Below are 25,861 nucleotides of genomic sequence, written 5' to 3'. Positions count from 1 at the left end.
TCCCCCTACATGTGAGCGAATGTGCTATAGGTGAGGTATGAAAGATTGGAAAGGTGAAGTGACAGATCACCTACTATAGACAAACATACAAGTCAAAGGCTGGAATAAGCTTTCATTTTTAATGGAAGAAAACAACGTTTCTAACCACTAGAAGACAGTAATTGGGATGTGTAACTCACGCTCACAAGAAGCTTTTGTAAGAAGCCCTTTCAGAAGCCCCATTCTGTTTTGTAAAAGTTTGAGGGTGAGCCGCCTAAGTGTAGCAAAGAACAGCACAAAAAAAGAAACGTGACCCCCAGATGGTCAGAAAGTTAGGGGTTTGCACTAGTTTGTAATTCAGTCCTCCGACATGAGCTCTTATTTACAGTCCCGTCCACCGATGGCTTTGAATTGTGAAGGGTTGCTCATTGAAGTTTTATTCCAAGAGTGTGTCCAGGAACAGGCGGTTGTGAACTTTGATTTTCCGTAGGGATCACCTCTGTGGCTGCAGAAGGAGAGTTGTTAGTTCCTGTGGATTGTGGCAAGGGTCTTCAGCTGAAACTTTTCCCATCGGGAACCGAGGGAGGAAAAAATACATATAGCTCTGAAAGAGTTCTCGTTGTGCAGTGGCATAGACCTACCCCTGCTCCATTTTGGTCTTGGGATTTGGTCTGGAAATGGACCATTTTATAAGCTGCAGGTTTAATGGGAAGGCAGATAGCACAACTTGCTCACAAAACGTGACTGCTTTAACAAAAACATCTTGAAATATTTGGAAGCACCATGCTTAATGGTGCATCGCTTTATGTTCTGCCTCCTTGGTGATGTTTTTTCCGTTTTTTTCTTTAAATTCCATCAGAATGGGAAGACTGTTTATGGGGATAAGAAAACCGAAACTTGTATTAGTTTAGATTCCCAATGATGATTTATTGAAATTAACAGAAGTGAATGCTTTTTCCAAACTTAACCTGTGAAACTGCTACCTGTGGCAGTATTGTGTGTGCTGAAATGTCCTGGTGGAGAGGCTACAACTTCCAGTAATCAGATTACTGTGTGAATTCATCAGGGAACTGCCTTCTGACTTGGCTTTGGAAATGAACACTTCCTTGGGAAGAACAACGCTAAAGCATTGTTTGATTTACTATCAATCTGTGGTACAAGAGGTTACATTCTGCTTTTCAAAGTGAATTTCTCTTGTTATGCTGAGAAAGCAGGTTGGTATGTGCTAGTAGTCCTTGGCCATTTAAACACAATGATGACTTTTAATCTCAATTATTGATTGTTGAAATTCATCACTGATGTGTAGATTGACTATGATTTATGGAAAAGTGACTCATCTCGCCCATCTCCTTTCCTTATTGACTATACCTTTTTCCTCCGGTTATCCAGAAGTTATTGGAAAAGCTCTGTACTTGGCCTGTTACCATTTTGCTGCTCTTGCCTGGCATTAGTGTCATCTCTTTTTGTTTGGAATGAGTAGTTAGGAGAATTTCCATTGTAGTGTCACCTTACTGAAAACAGGAATGGAAACATAAATGAGCACCATTCCCTGTTTGTGGGAGGCCAAGACTGAACAACAAAGGAACCCGCAGGTACGTGCTAAAAGGAGCACGAGCCATATAGTATGACCCTCACGCACCCTGAGATTCATCATTTATTTCAGAGTGCAAGGAAGTGCATGCCAAGTGTGTTGTCTTTATCAGCTCTGTGTGTGCAGAGGTAGCCTACTCTGTGACATGTTAAAATGTGCTTTCCGGAGGAATGAAGTTGAATGCAAAATGATTTTCTCTACCTGTTGGACAAAGCTGACATTACACAGTCTTTTCTGTTTACATGACTTGCTATATAAAAGCTGTGCTTAGAGCTTTTGCTTCTAAATTGCTAGCACTAAAGCTTATGATGGAGAAAAATGTATTATGGGAAAAATATGAAAATGAGGAATTTGTAGGAGAAAACATATCTCAAATTATATTTAGTCCTTTTCTGTGCCTTAAATAGGTGTGCATTGGCAAAATAATGCTTAATCTTTTTTCTTCTGTTCTCTAACAGGGTATGCTGCTAAAGCGAAGTGGCAAGTCATTGAATAAAGAATGGAAGAAGAAATACGTGACGTTGTGCGACAATGGTGTACTGACCTATCATCCTAGTTTACATGTAAGTGCACGTGCTCTCTGCATTCAGCAACCACCAAGCCCTTATAAAGTAGTGTTAGCAAGCTCATCTGGGAATGTTTTTGGTGAGCCCATGTTGGTGGGGGAACTTCTTTCTCTCTCTCTTCATTCCCTTCTCTTTCCCTTCAAAAAGGCATAATTGGAAATATAGCTCCAGAGTGAAACAGTGTGTCTACAGTCAGGTTCCTCTGAACACCTTGGAGTAGGGGTACCCTTGGATTTCAAGAGGCGGCTGAAAGAGTTTAAGCCTTCAGTTTGTACTGATGCTTTTATGGACTTGCTGTCCATTAAAAAAGAACCAAGGCATTGTAAAAGGAAAATTATAGCACAGTACAACTTCATAGATGTAGTAAGGAATGAGAAAGTTTTCTGGTATTTGTCAGTGTGCAGTGGCTATGGTTTAATCAGAAAATAATTCTGAACAGCGTTTTGGAAACGACATTTCTATTAAAACACGTGCTGTAAAATGTATTTATGTTAAGATGTCTGTCATTGTCTGCCCAAGGACCCTGTCAGTCCTTCTCAGTATGTGTAACAGTCCCTGGGTTTGGTTTTGGGAGTGGAAGGAGCACAGGTCTGAGACTCAAAACTGGCCCATCCCATCAGTCCCAGACAGGCCAGCAGGAGTAAAGGTGAGAGTTGTCAGAACTTGTGCCATGTCAGAGCAATTCAAAGAACAGAACCTATATAGAGAGTCAAGGTTTTGTAATTCCCAGCGAATTCCAAGCTCCTTCACTTGCTCTGTAGTACAAGCAAGAGTGAAATACAGAAAACATAGTATGACCCTCACCAATATCTTTAGGATTGTCTCATGTCTTAAGCTTTACCATCGTATTCTGAAATTAGAGGGTGACCAGTTGTAACGTTTTAGGGCCATTTGACGCCTACTGCTGTCATTGTGAGCTCCAGGGAAAAGTTTTCATTAAAGGGTAAAAACAAAGGTTTTAAATAGATGTATTTCTGTAGATGTGCTCTGGGTCTTACAGACCTCTATGTAGATCTGGCAGAAAGCTTCTGCTTTCAGCGGGTGATGTCTCAGGAGCATGGCTGCGTTGATGCTGTGCTTGCACCAACTTGCTCTTCCTGTCTGCTGAACATTGGCATTTTCTCTGGCTTGTCACGAGACTAAATAGTCTTGCTTCCTGCCATAACCATGCTGTGCTATTATTTCTCATGATTACTTCTGTATTTCTTAAAAATTACATGGCAACTAGCTTCAAGTAATTGCTGCTTTCCATCAGAAATCTCGTCCCTCTTACCTGTACCGTCTGGAGGAAGTGACTGTCCAGTTTTTCATTTTTCCCTTTTGTGGAACTGGCCACTTTGGCCGTTCTTTTAGTCTCCAGTGTGGGGGGAACTCTGCCGAGAGGTAGTCCTGAAACACCCAACTTGTGCCTCAGCGTGGCTGGCAGAAGGGGAGCACGGACACGCGTGCCTTTGAGGCAGCCCCTGTGGGTTTGGGCTGCGACGGCCACTCGGGGTCAGCGAGGGAGAGGAGGCAGGCTGCCGCTGTGTGCGCCCCGGTCCCGTCCTCGCTGTGCAAGTGCTCTATTGTTCCTGACGGTTTCTGTGCACATATGTTAGTTTTTCATCGCTCTTTGCAGACAATAGAATACTTCTCTCTCGGCTTCCCTGGAGCTGCTTAGTCTTCCCCAGAGTGAGAATCCATTGAGATTAGAGGTAATTACTTTGAGATTAGAGGTAAATCCATTGGAGATTAGAGAGAATCCATTTAAAGAAGAAGTAATTACTAGCCTGTAATTGTTTCCCTCTATCCCCCACCGTGCCCCCCCACTCCCAAGAAAAGGTACACGTCCATGTACTTCATTTGCTCAGACCTCCTTTCATAGATGAGAGAGGTTTGTAACTTACTACTTCTCCCTTGGCTGTGTTCTGGTAGATCGTGGTGAGGGACCACGCTCGGCTCCTAGCTGCCAAGAAGCTACTGGGCAAAGCCTAGTACTTGTTCTCAGGCTTCTTGAGACGCCTTCACCAAATCCACTTTCTAGGAATATGTAGGCTTATGTTCATTCATGTTAAAATCTTTCTGTGATGTGATTTATGTTATAAATGATGCTGGCTTAATGTTTTATTTCTATTGATTTTAGCCTTCCAAGAGCCGCTGCACTACTTGAGCAGTGCAGTTCGGTACTGTCAATAAACTATTTATTGTCAGTTAGCTGTTGTTAATATACCCTGCAGAGCGTTCTTTATGCATCAGGCGGCTGTACATCCGTCAATTACCATACATGCATTTTTCACTTAGACTTGGGTTATTTCGAATCCGCAGGTAATTTGGGTTACTCCATGCTTTGCAGTTGCAGTTCTGTGAAGCGCGCGGTGGGCTGGCCTCTAGTGGTGGCAGGAAGAAACCCAATTCAGAAGGTAGCTTGGTCCTTCCGGTTTGTGGTTTGGGTCAGAACATCCAATTTTGTTGATTTCTTGCTTTGGAAGAAGCTTTTTAAATACGTGATGGTTGTTAGCGGGCACTGTATTAACTGGTGCTTGAGATCTGGCCAAAAGCGGATCGGTTGTCTCTGCTGTCAGATGTGTTCAGCAGCATGTCAGACGTGAAGAAGGTGTTTTTTAATATAGTGAATGCATCAGTGTCACAGAAATCAGTACTGTTGTCCTTGCTGAATAAAGGATTGCCTACAAAATGAAAGATTTTGGGGTGGTGAGTGAAAATCAAATTAGTATCATACTTGCAGAGGAGGTATCCCTGGAAGGGTCAGGCCTGTTTGGCAGGGTAGTGTGCTGAAATGACTGCTGCATTGTGCCAGCTAAATAAGTAACTACAGATGCCACCAGGTTGACATTTTACACAATAGCTAAATTCGTATTCCTTCTTCTTAAGAAAGTGGGGGAAGAGAAGAATGGGGAAAGAAAATACATGTACATAAGCACCCTACTGTTTTCTGACTTGGTCATGTCAGGTTTTTTCAAGAGCCTCAAACCTTCCCTTCCCTTGGGATGCTGAGGAGCTGTACCAATAGAAAATGGTGGGGATAATGAGAGAGAACTTTGACCCGCAGGCTTCAAAGTTCACCATAGCTACCTATTCATCATACACTTGTGGAGTGTAGCCATTGAGTGGATGACTAAAATTCTGGCCGACAAATTCAGTGTCAGCCTACCCAAAGGCACCCATGGGAATTTGTCTCGGCATCTCCTGGCTTTTAATGGCAGAATGCCATGTGTAAGGGCTCCTGAAATGTATTCACTGGGACACCTGCTGGGCAGTGCTACGTGCAGCTTCTTTATCTAAGCCTTATCCTGATGAATAGATGGTGTTTCACCACTGTCTGTCTTCCAGGCTGTTGCCGTCATGCCACAGGTCAGTAGATGACAAAGTTTTAGCTGTGGATGTCCATTCTCTGCTGTTGCATCCTCATCATCATTGCTGCCCCTCATTTATGGATGGAGTGATAAATTTTAAAAAGCTGAAAACAGCTATTTTTGGGAAGGATTTTTTTTTCTTCCCTTTTATGTTTAATCTATTCTAGACTTGTTTTCAAATAAAAGCACAGCACCATGGCAACTTACAGGGAAAAAGAACAGCCTCTTAAATACATGAGAAGGAAAGTCTGATGCCTATCACTTAAAACCCATCTAGGACATGCATGCTATGTAAATACCACGTACCTTCATAGCAAGGTTTACTTTTGCTCGCTGACATCTGTATTGCCACAATGCTGCTGTTAAACCTTGCTCCCATCATCACTGATCTGGTTTGATAACCTGTGCTAAAGAGTGTAGGATTGTAGCAGTGGTCGGGGGCATGAACCTGTCCCTTACCTCCGTGAGAAGTATGTGAATTCACACGTGTAATTCTGCTCAATTAATTTGACAGCAGCCAGTTTCAAAACTCTTAATGGGTGAGCAACCCATGTAAGCAAATGCAAATCAAGCATTAGCAATGGTTTATGTTCAAATAAAGTGACCGTACTTCAACTAAATAAACGAAATTTCAGCCTGGCAAAGAGTCAGATCCAATACTAGGCTTCACTTGGCACAAGGGCTTCAACAATATGCTACGAAGACCCGTCTTAGACGATGATACAAAACAGACCCAGTTCTTGTGCCTGCTGAGTTCCTCAGAGCCTTGGGGTGGGGGACTGGCTGTTTCCTCCAGGAAGAACACGCTTTGTGAGCAATGGAAGGCATCTGAAAAGACCTCGTAAGTAGGTATCTTGTAGTGTTGCTGATCCATGTGGTTTTCTCAGGCTTTTCGATGTGGTTTTGCTTCAAAGGAATGTAAAGCTGGACGTTGGCTAGCTATGCACAAGTAATCCCCAAGTCAGGCCTAAGTAAGTACTCGAACTCACAAAATGATACGTATGTGTTGTTTTTTCACGTCACGTGCAGCTCTACCATATGGAAAGAGCAGTGATCAAAGCAAATCCTGCAGAGCAGAAATGGGGATATAGTTTGAGGGGTGAGGAGGACAAATCTGTTAGACGCATGTCATACTTAAGATTTTACTACAGTTATGGTATCCATTAGTATGCCTAAAACACTGGTTGAGATAGAAAAACAGAATGATAGGAACAGTTACAAAATAAGTGTATAACGATTGCTTGTTACAGTTGATGAGTTGATGCCACATTTTCCCCCTCACCACAGCTGGCAGTCTTTCTGGAAGTGTTTTCATCAAAGCTGTGCTCAGAGCAACGTGCTCCTTTCTACCATTAGAGATGTGAATTTCTCAGGGCTTGCCTTTCTTAATTCTGACTTGGTATGTTGCGTATTTACGTTGCTGCTAGTAATAACTAGAGGATAATTGACCTTTATGGGAAAAGTGGGAGCCACTCATGCTGCTGTAAATTTATTTTTTAAGATACCCAACAAAAAATATATCATCCACAATGCTTTGAGAAGCAAAAGGCCTGACAGAGATCCACCTATGGCTTTTATAAAGTGGCATACCTCTACCTCTTAGAGGTCAATCACTCACTCTATATCTTCCTGCCAAACTGCTTAATTATCTTAAAAAGGTAATGGAGTGAAGTTCAGTTTGGGAGAAAACTTTTAAAAATAGATGGGAAAAAAATACAATCTAAAATGTGTTTGCAGTCCTTAAGTGAGACCTATAATTTGGGATAGCTGTCAAGGCAAATTATTTTGACCCCCCTGGCTTTGTGTCCTTTCAAACTAAAAATAGTCTTGCTTGAAAGTGCCATTGCACCTGTTCTGCTCAGTGAAAAATAAAACTGTAGTTACTGATGGTCAGCAAGCGACACTCTGAAATACTCCTAAAATACATAATCGCTGTCTGTGTTGAAGGAGAGGAAGACTGATTATTCACAGCAACTTCTTATAATCACTTCTGTGACTTGTTACAGATATTCACAGGTCAGTAAATGCACAAACAAGGAGAATGTGAAGCATTTTTTGTTTCAAGTCCATTCATTTCAGAGGGTATGACAAGATTTATCACATCATTAGTGTAGGCTATTGTAGCAAATGCAGTACTGCTACTTGCAGAGCTGTGCAAACTTGCAGTACATAGTAAGGAGCAGCAAGCATATATTTCATTGTTGTGCCCCCCCTCCAAAAAAAAAAAAAAGGCAGAGAAGATTTTTTTGGTATCTGAATGAGTTGCAAATTAATGACAAAAGCCAAGCTATTAATTAATCACAGGGTTTTATAAAATTAGAGCTTCCTGTCCAGCAGAGCTAACTGCTGTGGATATAAATGCCTCATAAATTACTCACGATGGTAAAACTCAAATTTGTCTTTTACAGCAGTTCTTGTTACAAAGTCTGAATGAGAAGTGAAGTGCAGACAGAGTTGTCTTAACATTTCATGAAAATGAGTGATCCATTTAAAAAAAACGTAATTTTTTGAAACTGCTTTTGTGTTGAAACTGTTGCCACCACCACTGGAACACTGATTGGACTGATTAATATTGTGGTATAGACATAGTCAATGCTTTTTATTACTGAAATTTAATGTTCTTTATTCCCGATTTGAATAAAGCAGATTCAAGATGACCTCCTTTTTGTCAGGACAGAGTGCTTTAGGGTGATCAGCGTCTTCCAGAACGCATTTTCATTCCCATGGTCTCCTCAGAAAATGGCATTTCGTTGTTTTTCTTAAGCTTAACTATATATTATGAAGCTGAGTGATATTATGCCCATGTTTATATGCAAGAGGAGAGGATGGCTACATTAACAGGAAAACTTGATGAATATATTCCACTGTGGCTCATAACCTGATCGTAGGTTTCTTGCCAAGGTCCGTGCAGGGAAGAAGGTGGGGAGAGGAGTTGGAGACTTTTCTTTCTTCTTAGGTGTGCCTGTGGCCCCAAATGGAAACCAATCAAGGAGCGATTTATGTTCATTAAGTGCTTGTCAAAACTGAAAAATTTTCTAATCAACAGCAATCTAGCGGAGGCCCCTCAATGGCTGGGAGTGTCGCCTCCGCAGTATCGGCTATTTGCCTGTTACAACTCTAGGCTAGAAATCCGCTGATGATTACATTAGGCTAAGCTGCGAAGTAAATGAACCATGTCTTATTTAGGTGCAACTAGCTTCAGTGTAGTCCTGCCCCGCAGGGCACTTTATAGCATTTTATGGCTTTAAAATTAGTGTAGCTTCCCATTTGCTGCAGGGTGCTGCATGTTATGCCTTTGAACTCAATAAGCAAAGGGAAGGGGGCCTTTTGTTTCCCCCCCCCTCCCTTTTCTTCTTTTTGCAGTTTAGCAATTTTGTTTTGCATCTTTTCCAGACAGCGTTTTGCAATAAAAACGTCTGACTGCCGTGTACACGCACAAAAGTAAAGGCTTCAGCCGATCCCAGCCTGCCTGGAGTTTGGGGTTTGCTCTGCCTGGGAGGGAAGGGGCCGGGGCTTTGCTTTTCCAGGCACTTGGTGCTGAACAAAGGCTGTGCGGGTCGCCACCGTCAGCTCCAAAAGGGGAATCGTGTTCAAAACACGTGCTACCCTCAGACTTTCAAATGCCATCCAGAGATGCAACCATGAACTTTCTTTTCTGTAAGCACGTGTCTTTGTTTTATTTTTACTTCTGATCAGGAAACAGCATCTCATCAGAATGGCACAAAATAAAGGTGTTTTCTTAGTGGCAGGTCTGGGAAGGAGTATTTAGCTGTCTGTGCTGGGCCTGGACCTCTACCTAGCATTGGGAAAACAGGCTTGTTCTGAGATGTTTTAATAACTCAAAATGAGAAAAAAGTGTCATATTCTTACTTAGGTATTATTAGATACATGGAAAGGCCATGTTCCAAGGGGGGCAGGGAGCTGTCTCGTTTTGCACAGTGTGCACTGGAAAAGGGTGGTAGTGGGACAAGTACGTGGTAGAAGAAATGTATGGGAGAGGAGGGAGAAAATGTTTCTTTTAAATGTTAATGTAATGGCACATGGCAATCCTGAGATGAGAGGTTTGGGTGCAAACTTGGAGCAAAAGATGCAACTCCAGCAAAAGGGGTTTCTCTGCAGGACAGCTCCATTTGCCATCCAAGCCCAACCAGAAGAGCTCCTAAGTACTGTCTTCTACAGCTGATCCTGCTGTCGTCTTGGTGAGGTGTCTTGGCCAAGACCAGCTTGCAGCATTGGCCTCCTCACTGCAATCCCAGCACAAGAGTAAGGTCCAAAGCATTTCAGTCCAAAAGGGTCAGTCTTTAAAGTACTAGTTGATAAATGCTATATTAAGGAATTCAGCACATGTATGCATTATCTTGCTTAATACACTGATAATAAAATGCTGTGGTTTTGGAATACAAGCTAGGCAGCAGAGAGACTTCCCCCACCCTTTTTTTTGTTTTTTTAATCAAGGATGACTCTTGTATTAGAGCCATCTGAAAATCCTCATATTCCATGACGTTTTTTGATATCCATAATCTTACACACCTAGTGGGTGTGTATTCATATATAAAAAATATTTGAAGTAAGTTAAGGATCATTTTGGGGAGGAACTGTGCTGCCGCATGCTCTGATGTCATTTAGTGAAGGATTTGAGACAACTGTGGTAGACTTGAATGCTGTGAGTTTGAGAACCAGCTTCATGGAGGAAGGGGCCAGTGGGCCACAGCAGTGTTAAGCGTGGCTGTGGAACAAGAGTTGTTTGAGTGGGTATTGCTGGGAGAAAGCGAGCAGCTAGCTGGAAGCATCACATCATCTAGTTTCAGCCCTTGGTGGAGTGTCTTCTCTGGCTTTGAGGGCCATCAGAAGCCATTGCAATGCATGGCAGCAAGGTTGTTTGCGGCCACTGGCACTGAAAACAAAAGGGGAACCCCAAAATACCTCTTTATTTTTGGCACGTCTGCTTAGAAAGCACACCTATTTGCCCAATTTTGATGGCTGAAAGGTTTTTATCCATTGAATTGGTTAAATTAATTTCTGCTGCTATAAACGGAGAGCTGTATTAAGACCAGAACTAAAGTAATTTTACTTTACATTATTCTGTGTCATGGCACATCATTTCTTTCTTACTCAAGGCAATTCATTTTGTAGTGCCGTCAAATAATATTTTGTGTCATCTTCAGTCAATGTAGTTTTTATGACTTTCGCTGGTATTTTAACAGTTTATTTAGTCCTATAGATAATGGTCAATGGCCTTGAGTAGTCAAATTAACACCTCGGCAGCCCTATATTTGAGCAAACTACTAACAGTAACCTCAGGATGAAAAGCAATGAGAATCAATATAGCGAGGGTATTTTTAGGGATTATTGATTGATTGATGCGTTCTGGCCTTAACTGGAAGCAGCAGCATTGCCCCACAGCTGACTAAGATTAAGTTGCCAGTTACTGATAACTGTAGGCCATTACCTGTGTAGTATTTCACAGGCTCGCAGATTAGATGGAGACCTTTCACAGTCCTCAGATAAAGAAACCGTGGTTTTCAGCGTCAGGAGTGCCTACCAAGCTGCAGGAAAACGCCGTGTGCCTTTCCCCTTACCGCGCTGCTGCGAGACCTGGAGCCGGCCCTGCCTGGATCAGCGCTGCCCGTTGTTCTGTAGGGATGCAGGTGGGACACCGAGGGGGACACCGAGGCACCGATGGCTCGGCTCGCCCCTCCGCAGGAGGAAGCAGCCATGTTAAGCTGCGCTTCTGCCGGCGAGCTGAGAGCCGTGGGTCTCTCCGACACAACTCTCAATTGCTAGCAGGTTTCTCTCATTGCACCTCATTTGCATCTGGGACATCAATTAGCATGTTTGTTGAGGCTAATTGAATGAAACTCAATCATAGCTCTTAATTGCTTGACTATGTGAAAAGAAATCACATTAATGCAGCTAATTAAGTGTATGGCAATAGATGCAACATAATTAGGAGCGAAATGTAAAAAACAAGCGATGGCGAAGGTGCAAGAGCAGGGGTGCGGGGGACTCAGGCGCTTGGTTATCCTGTTATCGACACGTTTGGGGAGGGTTCCCTTAGCTTTGCTGCTTGCTTTTTTTTTTTTTTCTCCTGCATTGCTGAATGATGAACATGGACAACTTGAGAAGAAAAATGCAAATGGCTTTGCAATTACTACTTTTTCAAGCTGTTGAGGGGCAGAAGATGGCACTTCTGGGGTGGCCCGCTGTTGAGTAGGCTCTAGGGACTTGTTAAGTGCTGTTTAAAAGTACTTGGCTTTGAATTACCCTCATGCCTTGTTAAAGGGTTTTTTCCCCTTTTTTCTCGGATCAGCATTTTCTACAACTAACATCTAGGGGAGTTATATCTGTAACATTTGCATATCAAAATCAGGCTTGCTGTCTTCTCTTTAACACAGCATATTCCAGATGACAGCAAGACCCTCATCTGTTCTAATCTGATCAAACCATACATCGCACTTCTGAAGCCGCCACATTATTTTGTAGTTTTAACTTTTATTCCCCGAGTGCAGATCTGAAGGAGCATGTGCAAGGCTGGATGCTCTGCTGACTGGAAACTTGGTGCTTTCCTCTCCTGCTTCTCAGGGGAACGCGGAGATTACCGCTATGCATCTTGCACACAATGAAAGAGTCTTTATTGTTTACATTTGATATATCCCTATAAATATTTAAACTGACATTAATACCTACATGGCATCTGTTCTGTTCGGGCACTTTCATATAATAATGGTATGGCTACAGTGCATTTATTTCCTGTTTGCCAACATTGACTTACTCTCTTGAATTGTTTATAGCTCACCTAAGCCTGTTTTACTCTCAATTAAAAGGGCTTTAATAATACCCTGTCACATCTCACAAGTTGGCAAGGTAGCAGGAAAAATGCGCACTCTATTCATCTGAAGCATTTGGAATAAAGACTTCATTATGAAATCTAAATGGAATACTCTGGTTGTTGTATGTTAAATAAAAAGTGTCTATTAAAAGGAGTACATGCTGAGGTTTAGTCACCATCTGATTAAGCCTCGTTTTACAGACCATAAGCAATAAATGCTCAGTTATGTTCTGGTTATTGTATTTTAATTTGGGAAGAACTGACACTGAACAAGAAAGTTATGCCAACTTGATAATTTATAGATGAAACTGTTTCGTTCGTTTCTATCTAGCAGCCAGTGAATTGAGTTTTTATTAATGGATTGCCTTTGTTTCTTTTGGAAGCAGAGCTCTGGCTGCTTTCTCAGCCAGGGAACTGTTCAGACATCCCTTCCTCACTGTTAATAATTCCCAAGCAGCAGGGGGAGGGGGGAAAAAAAAAGAAAACCAACAAAAAATCCCACCAAAGCCAGCTCTGGTCTTGTTTTTTTTTATCACAGATTAATCTTAGCTATGAAAAAATACATACTAGTCAAGTAGTAGATTTTGATGTGTTTTGAGCAGAATATATAATTTGTGTTGTACACACTCTCAGAGGTGGAAGGGTTTTTATGAGAAAGTTGATTGTTCCCTGTATTGTGCCAGGAGTGGTTTAGATTTGGAGTGAGCTTTTAGTCCATTCAGGTAGATTTACTTGTAATGTTGATGCTTTAGTGGTACACAGAGGCCCATATGCTGCAGGTTTGGACTCAGCCTAATGAATATTTGTAGTCTTTTATGTAATACCTTGTAGCTTGACTAAATTTTGTCCTGGACACTTGGAGAACTACAATAAATGTCATTGTCAACATGTCTTTGCTTGCACAGGCTTCACACAGTCTTCTGTAAATTGATCGAGTCCTACCTGGAAAGGAGCTAGAACTTTTTTCCCCAGTTTCTTCCCACAGAAGATTGTTCAAGGCTAACATTCCCTTGGTTTCCAGCTTAACTCAGTTATGCCAATTTCTTTTTCCAGTCTTTGGTACAAAGTGCTTTTTTTCTTGTAGCGTATATCCTCAGACATACAACGTTTGCCTTTCATTTCGCTATATTGCATGACCTGTCCTGCATTTCTTTTCATAACATGTAGTTTCTTTTTGTGATTGTCCTCATATTTGTTCCAGTTTCACTTGCATTGTCTGGAATGTGAGTAACCATAATCGTGTGTACCAGGACATGAAAACTTGTTAACGGCTTTAGCATTCACCATCTCTACTGGAAGTATCTCTTCTGATGTACCCCAGGATTGCAGATTCAGTGGCTGTCTCACCTTAATGAACTGTCATTTGTCCTCTGATAAAGAAACCCATGCTCATTTGCTTTTCTGTTTTCATCTCAAGAAGCCCACAGGCAATTTAGAATATGCCATTGAAGCTGGAAAGCAGAATTACGAGCCTGTTCTTCCAGCAGCTTTTTACAGTTTGTAGAACTGCACAGCTCACTTCCTCCTGAATTTCTCAGAAAACAGTGGCTTGGCTCCAGTCAGTTGGCCATTGTCTTTCCACAAGTGATGGTATTTGCTTATTTCTCCTTTGTGTGCTTTCCAAACAAGAATTAGGAAAAGCCTTTTCCACTTCTGGCTTCCAGCTTTTAGTGTGTTTACTCTAATCAGACATGATTTGCATAATTTTCTCCCTGCTGTGATTATTTTTTTTTTGGAGGAAGGATCACATCCTAAAGAAACAGTGTTGTAATTTCAGAAACCTTAGCAGTGCACTTTTGTAACTTTTGTGCCTGTCAACCAATTTCAGCCACATTTTATAGAGAAACAGATAAATACATAAAACACTGAAATAGAGAGGAGCTGCAAGTAAAACATGCTCATGAGAGACAGTCAGCCTCGTCTTCTTGTTCTGCTTGGGACCTGCCAGCTGCTGAATTTGTACATGTGGCTCAGAAGCAGCCATGGTGTGAGTTACCTCTTACCTTACCCACCTAGCTGTTGGTGGAGGATATAGTAGAGCTCAAGACTTTGGGGAATATTTGTTGTTAAAAATGTGGGCTGTAATACCTAGAAAATGGAAGGAAAGGGAAAACATTGTGGTGGATGATGGCAGATGTTGGACAAAAATCTTACGTAAAAAAGTCTTATGAAACTTTGTCATTAGTTCTATTGTTTACAGAACTACCTGTTTGATATTGCTGTTTGTTTTTTTTCTTCTTATCAGGACTATATGCAGAATGTTCATGGGAAAGAAATCGACTTGCTGAGAACCACTGTGAAAGTTCCTGGAAAGAGGCCACCCCGAGCTACGTCAGCTTGTGCACCCATTTCCAGTCCCAAAACAAATGGCCTCTCCAAGGACATGAGCAGTTTACACATCTCGCCAAATTCAGGTAAGACAACTTAATGCTTGGCAAACAAGGGAAGGACTGCTTTTCCAAATGTATTTAAGCAGTTGTACCACTAGGGTGGGAATTATTTCTGTTACTAATTTATAAATCCAAGTAACCACTGATAGGCAACTTTTAAGCCCTCTCTGATAACTGATCTGGCCTCCACAAGAGATTCTGAATTTCTGAGTAACTTTCAACATCCATGTTACCTTATACTTGCATACATAATTCACAGAAGTTAATATTTGTGAATAATTGTTGCTGCCTTTCTACTGACTTGTTAAGTGTAATACTTTGGAAAAACAGTTGTGTCATTTGAAAGGGCTGTTTGTGGCTTCCCAATGACATCCACGCTGCTTGTTTCCGCCTTTAGAAGGATGCATAGTTTTGGACTTTCCAGCAGCAAGATTCTTCTGTAGAAAGCTCTTTTATTTTGTTTATGGAAGTGGTTTATAGTTCCTTGTGAGCTCTAAACAAAGAATTTTATCGTTCACTGAAGTACTTGTCCATACAGCTAAATGGATTTAAAAAATTGCATTAAGGAAAAGCGTTTAAGACAATTTATCTTGTAAAACACGCAGCTTATACAAAGCACATAATGGTATAGCGTCAATAGAGAAGTTCTGTCAGCATGTTTGGGATGACGTCCATAAAGCACCGAGTGCCTTTTCCGTTTATGGGTAACGTAGACATCTCCAGCACGGGCTGACAAAACCACGCAAGCACACTTCTGTCCCTGCGCAGTACGCACCGCACAGGTAGGATGAGCAGCCGCAGGAAGGAGCTCGGTGACCTGCTGTTCAAGTGTCTTCGGTTGGGTGGTAATGGTTATCTTATGCTTCGAGTCAAAATGTATTCCTCTGCTTTTTCACAATGCAAATTACCCTGCATTAGGGCAAGAGGATTTTCCTTCCAGCTTCAGATGCTGCTCTTTGAGATGAATGTTTAAATAAAAATAAAAAATAAAGCCTTGCAGCTTTACAGTGGTGTCACAGAGCAGACATCCCTGCAGATAAACAGTTCTTGTATGGCATGTTGTATTAGTTCGGCTCGGGACCTGAAGCCATGATCTCATCAGGGCCTTTTTCAAGTTGTAACCTGTGCTTCAAGAGGCGTGGAGCTGGCATTGTCACTGGAAGAGTTCATTGGACAAAATTATTCATGGTTAGTTTGCTTTTTCCATTTTGCTTTTTAATGTAGATGACTGGGAACAGAGGGTGTTTTTCAACATATCCCATTATTTAGGGAAGAAAAGTGCTGGAGTGAGTCAATGTATCAACAGAAAAGGCATGTGTGCTTTTAAGACATCCAAACACTCTGAAACAGGCGAAAGTCATTTGATTGCTCCGGAGACGTAAGTTGTAGAAAACATGTGGTGATGCATACTTGGAGCTTTATGACATGGAACTGAGATATTTTGGCCTATGCTTAGATTTCTGGGTAAGAGGGAAGCAGCTTGTACGTGGCTTCAATGAAACTGGCAATATTCCTTTTATTTCAGGGGTTTCTGTATATGTATTGCTATCTGTATGTGAAAATACACAGTAGGCACCTGTATCTGCTGGTAGTGTTAGCCACTGTGTAGGTATTGTGGCTAGCTTGAGGTTTTGTCACACAGCAATTTATTTGAAAGAAAAAAGTGAATTATGCTAGAAAGTGCAAATGCTGGAAAACAGCTCTGCTTTTAGGCAGTTTTTCAAATACCATGATGGAGATAGTTGCACCTTGTCTTCTCTAGGTTTCTTTGTCATGTTGTTTAAAAATACTGAAAGACTTCTCTGTTGATGCCTGGCTACCACAGCTCAAAAGATCTGCTACAATTAAAGTTTTAATTAATTAAAGATCTACTACAATTAAAGTTTTAAACTGATTAATGCTTTCCTAATATATAAAAGAGTGTATCCAAGGAAGGGCGAGCCTGGTTTCTTTATCATTACCCACTTGAATGCCTTTATTTCCCCTCTCATGCAGCTGGGAAGCTACACTGATCTTTCTTTAACCTTAAGCAAGATCTTGACCTGCTTATCTTTGCATGGCTCTCTTCCCACTGATAAAGCAAACAGTGATGTATTAATTATATTATCCCTATAGCTGGCTGGAAGCATAACTGGAAGCATCTTTATAACTTACTGGGGGCAGCAGGTAAAGGCAGGTGGGACTAAACAGCTTGGTGCTCTACATGGCAGCAGTCAGCATGCTCATACCTTGCTATCTGCTGTCTTGTGCCCACTTTAGGTGCAGAGGGTGTAGGCTAAGGTTTTAGTGAGAGAGAGGTCTTGGTTCAGATGTACACGTCTGTGCAGTTGCATTTCAGCCATTCAGTGGCATGCACGGTGCAGTAGTTTCAGACCTGCTGCAGTATTTTTCCACGTAGTCATTGCTTGTAAAAGTCAGGCTGGTACATTTGTTCATTATCAGCCATATCTCTTCTTTCAGGATTTTTCTTTACAAAAGGAGTTTTTTGCTGAATCACCCCCAAAGTTTTTTGTTTTGTTTTGTTTTTTTTTTACATAAATTTTTTTTCTTCTGCATGAGCTTCTTTGATTGAATCTTCCTTACTCCAAAGGCCAGATCTGAGGTCTGTCTGGTTGTTGCATTTCTGGGCAGAATAATCATCAGCAACAAGAGAGAGGAGCTTTATTGTGAAAGCCGAGTAATGTTTTCCAAGCCTACTGAAATCAATCAACAGCTGATTGATCCAAGCAGCGATTACTAGTTAAAAAAAAAAAAAAAAAAAAAAAAAAAAAGGCATTACAGCAGACTAGATCTGGGAAATACCTGGCAGCAGCTCAGCTATGTGTCGGTCCGTATGTCATTCCCAATACTCTCACATTCAGGTAAGATTGAGGAGAGCTGCATTGCAGACAGCGATTTTAAAATATATGGGGAGTGTTAGTATTGTAAAAATACATTGTTACAAGCTGTGCTTGGCTTGGTAATCTCAACTTTCATGTGCTCAAGTGTATTGACAGTGGTTTTTATGCAGAGGGGTCACAGCTTCTGATCAGTGTGACACCTGTAGGAATTCACTGCTCAACTCCCACAGTGCCAGGAGGAGTCCGGGTATCTCTGCAGTTATCTGTCATGCAGCTAAAGATATTTGCAAATTATCCCTTGTTCTGTCTGTCATGCTGTCTCAGAGCGTTTTCTCAGTTGTTAATACGGGCACAATGTTGTCTTCATTTTGAGTGATGTTTTAAAATTGATCTCAGACTGAAATTGTCTGTTACTGTTTTCCCGTTGACAAGTTTATGTACACAGATCTGCTCTGTACTGAGGAGGTTTGGACCAAGCACAAAGAAAATCAACACTTGCTATTTTTATTTGTAGCCATGCAAATACCCTGCATTCTCACTGCATTACATTTTAGCTCACTCCCAAAACAGTCATGTTTTGTATTTCTGTGGTTTTGCCAATGTGTATTTGATATGTGGAGGAGAGTAGTATTTTCCATGCTTAGAACTGAGGATGGTATTTCATTTAGTTGTTCCATGTGATCAGGAACAGGCTAATTTTCCTTCTGCTGTTATATAATTGTGTACAGTTTAGTGAAAAAGTTATGGTATTACAAGAATACCAGGACTCAGTTAAAATGTCCAAGATTGCTCCTGGAAATCAAATTCAAGTTCTTTGCTTATACACGGTGATAAGCCCAATACCACTAAAAGGATCTCTTTGATGAAATTGCATATTTTCCATTTAGTATGTTCTTGGAAAGGGTTGAACTTACTTTCAGGCAAACATTAAAACCAAAAGAGTCAGTTTGCAAATCTTTACAGAGCCTTTGTACTGGACTTAGTGTTTACTGGTCATTATCCTTGTTGACTTCTACATATTAAACAATGGATAGGGAAGAGGAGATTTCAACTTTGTTGAAAAATAATCAATAAAATTAGTCTGCATTTTAAATACTGTGCTATTGAATCTCAGGCCTGACTGCTGTATGTAGTCATACAGGAAGAATGGGAGAAGGAATTAAGCTAATTAGGGGGATAGTCATGAATTCAGGAGGGATATACGCAATTATTGGGTAATATGAGTTGAAATATTTAAGTAGTAAGAGAAAGTTTTATGTTAGATCTGTTAATGCAGATGTCACAAAAGAAAAAAATTAAAAGCATGTCATTCCCAGCACACTGAATTTCACATTGCTTTGGGGCACTTCTCTGAACAAGATTGTTTCTCTGGTTTTAAAGACTGTTTGGTAAACACAGACATATAATAACCATCTCTGTGACAGCTATCCTGATCTGCAAGTGTGTTTACATCCCAAACATCTGGAAGCAGATCTCGGGGAAATAATCATTTCAACAACAAAAGCCAAGTTCCAATCCTCACAAGTTTCCATTTCAGAGACATAAGAAAAATAAAGGCCAATCTGAGAATATATGAAGGAAAATAACATGATTGTTTCCTGCTAGGCTTCCACTCTGGCACAAGAGCTGGAAAAAACGTTTCCTTAGCATGTATGTGGTAGGGCAGTAACCAATCTGGAATTGAAACGAGTGCGAAAAGGTTATATTCTCTGTAAGAAAACAGACAAATTAGTGGAAAGTAAGGCTGCTTTCCCTCTTGCAAAGCCAAAGGGCTTACCTGGCGGCAGGTTCATTTTCACTCTCTAGAAGTTTTGCCATGACACTTTAAAAGTAAAACCTGGTTTCTGGGCTTTCTTGTTTTCTGTGGAAGTATAGTTTGGGGTTTATCTTCTAACAGCTGAGATTGTGTCTGATTCTCCTAGGCTGGTGCAGAGGGATGGGGCTGTCTTGCTTTTGTTACATAAAGGTTTTAAATCACAAATTTCATACTAGGGCTTTATGAAAGGTGCTTGTACTTGTCTGCTAGCTTGGGAGGGAGCTGTGAGTCGGGGGAAATGGAAGCTCATTCCTTTTAATATGCAATTCTGAAGTTGTTACTTTTAAAGCAAAGATGTTTACTGTTGCTTAAGTCACTTAAATAATGTAAATTTAAATTTAAATTTGAATGGTATTGGACATCATATTGTTGATGTGCCTAATCTGGAAGTACTTCAGAAGAGGGTAACTTGTGGACTTGCTCAGTTCCAAGTTCATCTAGCAGTTGGTAGCTTATGGGAATGCTGTTAGAGCCAGCACCACGGTGAGCCAGCCTCTACGCCTTGAGGAAGCAGACTTGGTTCTTGCTGGCTTTGGAGCAGGGGCAGGACTGGATTTCAGTACTCCCACCTTAGGTTAGTTTTGAACTGGCAACGTGAAAGTGATCTTAATCCCGTAATCTCTTCCAGGAGTCATTTATTTCCAAGCAAACCAGAGCCCCCAGTGAGCAGTGCAGCGGGCGATGGCTGGGGGCTGCAGCCAGGCCCTGGGACGTGGCTCCACTGCTCCTTGGTGCTTGCTGTCTGCCCCTGCTCTGGCCTGGGGTCCTTCCTGTGGGACACCGGCCTTCCCTGCCCTTCGCTGTGTGGCAATGTCCACCCACAGCAGCTGGCCTCCTCCAGGGGCTGCAGCATGGAGACCTGCCCCGCCATGGGACCCGTGGGCTGCAGGGGGACAGCCTGCTCCACCAGGGGCCTCTCTCCTGCCCTCCTCCTGCACCAACCTCGCAGGCTGGAGCTGGCTCTGCTCGCACACAGGGCAGTTCCAGGGCCCTGTGCACAGAGGCCTCCGTGCAGCCTCCATGACCAAAACCTCCCCACATACACACAGCACGCCTCTGCAAACAACCCAAAGCCTGAGCTACAGCAGGAGCCGCTGATGTAGAAAGTTCACATCTAAAAATAGCATCTGGTGTAGGGATAAGTTGTTTCCTGATTAACAGTTCATTTAAATAATTCGGTGCTATTAAATTTCCTTATGATAGTGGATGTACAGTATTTGAAGCCTCCTAAAATGTGTTAGCTCCATAGCCATCATTAAGTATGTTAAAGGTTGTTATCTGCTAACGATATGTGACATTTTGGACATGTTCAAAGAACACCATCTTCACATTTTTACAAATGTGCGTTTTCTATTTGTTATTAATTGTGAAAATCTATCAAATCAATGCAGTGGTCATTAAATAACCTTATCTCACACTGAAGTGCTTGGAATCAGGCTGAATTGTAATGGCTGCCTTCCAGATTTTTCTTTTAAGAAGGTGGAGAATTGATTTCTAAATTAGACTGGTATACCTTCAGTATATGACTTCTGATCTAGTGTCTTTGGATTCTAATACATCTAATAGTTCTGTTCTTTAAACACAGTATTATTTTTTTTTCCTTTTAAGCCTATTTTATCTGCAGTCCTACCTATCATGTTGGGTATCCATTTTCAATGGCACCTGAATCGTAGCTGCTGAGTCCAGAGAGAGCCAATACCCTCTGATGTGTGGCATGCCACATGCAGGAGGGGATGCATAATGTACAGCTATGGGTCTGTCTTTTCATAGATTATGTTATTTCTTTATCAATTGGAGGTTACTGTGATAATTTAGCTGTTATGATCAAGTTGTTAACTAGGTTCTGATTAGTAAAAATGTATGTCAAGCAAAGAACTTGCTGTCACTGGCAGTTGCTCCAAAACCTGTAGGTCTTGGGTGTATTAGCAAATGTATGCAAAACTGGGTCCAAAAGTCTTGAATCTGCTCTTAACTCCTTACTTGTAGGTGACAGAGGCTTTGGGCTGGTGCACTGTTTCATCTCTGGTTTGACAATGCCAGAATTTATCTGGTTGAAGTCTTAAGAGGCCAGAGATTGCTGGTTAGCATTTTACTACTAATTTTGTAGTCTAATGTCGTACATGAGAAGACTTACCATGAAATGTTTTCTTTGCTTTCACTTGAGCATGAGTTTTACGATTCTACCACAGATCACAAACGCAAGTTTGTGGCTTACTTTTGTCATTAATCACCCAAGTCAATTTTCCATTCGGTTGGGTTTGCTGTTAGTTCAGTGATATACAGCTGTAGTGAATGAAAGGAGAAGTTGTCACTTTGCACGTTTTGAAGGGAAAAAGAAGCCCAGTTTTTAAGTGCATTGGAGATTTCCCTTTCATCCCACTAGAGGGTGATCCCTCAAGGTCATCTCTTCCAGTTTGTTCATGCCAAGATTTGCTCTTTCCAGAACCAGACAGAGAGAAACTTGCAATTTCAGTTCTCTCTGTTCCCTCCTATCAGGGATAATATTAGTGCTAAAGAAGGAAATATTTGATAAAAACACTGCATTGGTTAAATCTTGGAAAAGAACTAATTAGCTTGGATTTTCAGGGCACTCTAAGTTGTTTCATTAGAGCAGGAAGGAAACAACGTGCTGTCTTAGGATTCCTTCTTTCTTACATGGGCGAACAGTGTCCATCTCCTGACGATGAGCTAGCTGAACAGCAGAAATGTGTTGCGAACCTTCCTGCAGATGCCTGTAGATGCCAGACAAGATGCAGGCGTTGCTGATCAGGCTGAGCCTGTTTCACTCTGGTTGATTTTATGCCTCTGTTGCGCCGTATCCTGCATAAAAATCACGGATTTGTCTTGTCCATCCGATGCAATCTTGCCGAGTTTTGATGGTTACACGTTGTAATACTAACCAGTTGGATGTTAAGACCTTTGCAAAATTGCTCATTCTTTTTCCCCCAGTGATTTTAAAATATTAAAGCCATCAGGAGGGTTGAAGCTGATTTACCAAAAGGGAAAAAAAATTCACAAATGTGTTTTGAGTATTGAACTGCCGTTGACATCTAAAGTCCCAACCATGCTGTTTTCCTCCACACTCCAGCAATCAGGACATCCAGCAAACCCATAAAAAACCAAACTAATAGCATGAATATTCAGTGACCTAGAATACTAATTATTGTCATGAATATTAATGTGATCGGACTTGCTTTTTCCTCTTCTCTTTCTCTCTGGCTCTTTTTTTTTTTTTTTCCACTCAGCCGGCTCTAAAGATGGGCCATAATGAGAGCATTTAAGAGAGAGAGCGCTCTCCGCCGTGACAGGGACCGGGGTAATAAGGAGAGCTTGATTAACGTGGTGCACTTGGGGGAGAGATGAGAAGATTCACGTGGGCCTGTTGTGGGGGAGGCAATGAGGCACCGGCGGCTGTGTTGCTGCTCCCTCAGATTAATGAGGCCTAAGAGTGCATTAGGAACAGTGACAAAGGTTTGATCTAATGGGCTCAGTCATTTTTCCTTTGAGTGACAGACGCACAGAAGTAATTGGCTGTGCAGAATGGCAGCTCATTGGCAGTACTTAAGGATACATTATCCCCGTTGTGTGGCCCGCAGAGGCTGTTTATCAAAACTGCTCACACTGCAGACATGCATTCACTTAGCTGCTGTTACAGTGGCAATAGCTATATGGAAAGGAAGAGTAATATCACATATCTATTGTCTCTTTTTCGAAAAGAAAGTTTCTTTGTTCCAATTTCTGAAGAGTCTGGAAGATACTCAAATGCTTACGGTCTTCCCCCCATCTCGATGAGGCCCTGGTTACAACTCGTAGGATTTGGGATGGCTTTGTAGGCTTGCGGAAAGCATCCAAAGTTAGTTTGGTTATATTCAGTTTCAATATAGATACGGTGTGCAGGTGAAGTTGCCCATCCCCTTTCCAATGTTGTTATTATGAACTTCCACAGACAGCCAAAGGCAGTAGGAAGCATTTTATGTCATTTGCCTGAGGCCCCTACACGTGCTTCACTGTACATGCAAGCAGCATAATGCCTCAGAATTAGCTGGTTTTGTGCAGTTATTGTTGCAAAGTTAAATTCACAATTGCTAACAGGATTCAGCAATACATGTATATTCAGCAATTCAAATACCAGCAATATAAAATAGACCATTTATCAGTTTTAAATGGTCACCTCTGGGTCTTAAAGCTTTACCAAGCAAGAAACTTCTAGCAAGACCCTAGAAAGTGAGGTATATCTTATTTATGGCTGTTATGCCTGCCAGGAAAGGGAAACTTACCTACAAGCATGCTTTGATCCCAGAAGAATAGTCTGGCATCTTGAGCAGAAGCATTTCGTGAAGATCTTGGGTTTAACTTTCTTTTAGAAGAGATGCCTTCTCAGATGACTTAATTTTCCCCTACTCTTGCTGTGTTGGCTTGGCACGCTCTGAGAATAATAGCTTCTCTCGTTATACTCCCAGCACCATTTCCTTCACCACCAGGATGTTTCTTGGCATTGCCTTGTTTGTTCATTAGTATTGACCCTTCTCGGTTTGTACGCTACTAATCAAGCCCCGTTCTGAGAGGCTGCCCTGCCAGGCTGTGAGATGGAAGGTCTTCCTCTATTAATAGCTGCTTATCTTTGGGAAATTTGTTCAGAATGTAAACAGTTCTGAAAATCTTAAAAACGAGTAAAACCCACAAGCAAATCATTTGCTAGTATTGAAAATTATTATCGGCATATTGAAGAAGAGTTTTTCAGTGCTGAAACCAAGGAGTGTTTTGGACAGATGCTATAGTCTCACTCTTTCTCATTCCCCATACAAATAGTCTCAAATTATTTTATGTCCCTGATAAGCCCAAAGCCAAAATGATGTGCTGTTTGCATATGGCAGTCAGCTCAAAATCAGATCAAATCCGTAGCAATACTTCAGCAGGTTTTCCTCATTAATAACCCCACTCGAGAACTAGATTAAGGAAGTTTGAGCCCTGTAGCTTTGGTTCCTCTGCTGCTCTTCCTGAAAACGGCCAGAGAGTGCTCTGCAACCTGGCTGCTTCCCTGCCCTTCAATGTTGGCTGACTTGACTTGATCAGACAAGGAGGTGCTATTGGGATAAGAAAACAGTGGTTTAACCAGATTTCATTGCTGGGCATGAGATAACTCCAGAGCTGGCAAAGAAAGGAGGATACATATTTAAAAGCTGGGGGTTGGAATCTGAGATGGCAAACTGATGGGACCCAAAGGAGTCATTCCCAAATTTTCCTCGGCAAAAGCAGTGGTTGTTCCAACGTTCATACTTATTGGAAAGCCAAAAGCAGTGTAGGCAAAGAGTGGCACTGCTTCTTCATAAGCGGCTACTTATGAAAGTTTCGTCCACTGGAAAGATTTCTGTGTAGTTCTGGGAATTAATTCATAAGCATAGCACAGAATTGAAGAAAGGGGTAGGGAATACTTTTAATATTTTTGCAGCTAGCAAGATGGCCTCTTTCTTTTTTCTTCTGCACCCTAATGCCTGAGGAAACTTCAGGGAGCACTATTGGATATGTTTTTTTAGCAGGGAACTAGCAGCCGATCTAATCTACTTGCAGTGCCTTTTGCTGAATTAGAGGGCATTTCAAGAATATGCAGTATACTTGCAACATAAATTGACCCAACATGATTTGAAACAATTAACCCTCTGATATCAAGAGTCAGGATTTCCTGACCCACAACTCTAATGTATTTTTCATTAGTTCTAACAGCTGGTGAGCAGAGCCCTCTGGCCTTCAGAGGTTTATTTCTTTTTTGGAAGAGAAACTCACAGTGAACATGAAGAGCAGAACACAAATAAAACATGGCCATGGTGAAAGCGTAGCAATAGGCTGGTGCATCCGATTCAGTCTTTCTCTGCATCTGTGCAGCCATTCCCTGAAGGTCTCATATGCTGTGGCTTCATGAAAAATATAGTTCTGCTTCACAACTCTAGCAGTGTCTGCTCATCTCAAATTCAAAGGCATTAGATGCATTCCTGAACAAAGCTCCTTGCAACTTGGTGATCTGTTTGGGAGTTGGTGGGAAATCACAAATATGTATGCAGCAATGAGTGGAGATCACCTGCGTGTATTTAAGACACTTTTATCTCACTTTTTATGGTACGGTTGTGAATTATATTCATTCTGCATTTGTAATTAGTGGGCGGCATAGTTGGTGAAGGCTTAAAGTGATGTGTCCATTAAAATAACCTGTGCTGCCCAGTGATGATTCACGATATTATTTTTGTTAAGTTGAAATACAGCAAAAGAGGAGTCGCTGGGATGCTGTCCACTGTGCTGTTCTATTACAAGAGCAACATGACAAGGGGGAATGGTCTTAAACTTAAAGAGGATAGATTTTAATCAGACATTAGGAGGAAATGCTTCACTGTAAGGGCGGTGAGGCCCTGTCCCAGGCTGCCCAGAGAAGCTGTGGGTGCCTCATCCCTGGAGGTGTTCAAGGCCAGGCTGGATGGGGCCTTGGCCAACCTGATCTGGTGGGTGGT

At 41.6% G+C, this 25,861-nt stretch overlaps 1 protein-coding gene across 3 annotated transcripts in view; it reads left to right on the top strand.

Annotated features, from left to right (window-relative positions):
- The window catches only part of AGAP1 (ArfGAP with GTPase domain, ankyrin repeat and PH domain 1), a gene marked incomplete at its 5' end in the record, with an annotated part of 347,082 nt that overhangs the window by 207,409 nt on the left and 113,812 nt on the right, over positions 1–25,861 (top strand). For all 3 annotated transcript variants that reach the window (XM_084288890.1, XM_084288889.1, XM_084288888.1), the window contains 2 exons: positions 2,029–2,133; positions 14,564–14,732. In XM_084288890.1, coding sequence (XP_084145016.1) covers positions 2,029–2,133; positions 14,564–14,732 — 274 coding nt within the window. The remainder of the gene's footprint in view (positions 1–2,028; positions 2,134–14,563; positions 14,733–25,861) is intronic.

Source organism: Netta rufina (assembly GCF_964035555.1).
Source record: "Netta rufina genome assembly, chromosome: 6".
Classification (NCBI taxonomy): Eukaryota; Metazoa; Chordata; class Aves; order Anseriformes; family Anatidae; genus Netta; species Netta rufina.
The sequence above is the reverse complement of the archived record's forward strand: the minus strand, read 5'-3'. Positions and strand labels throughout refer to the sequence as shown.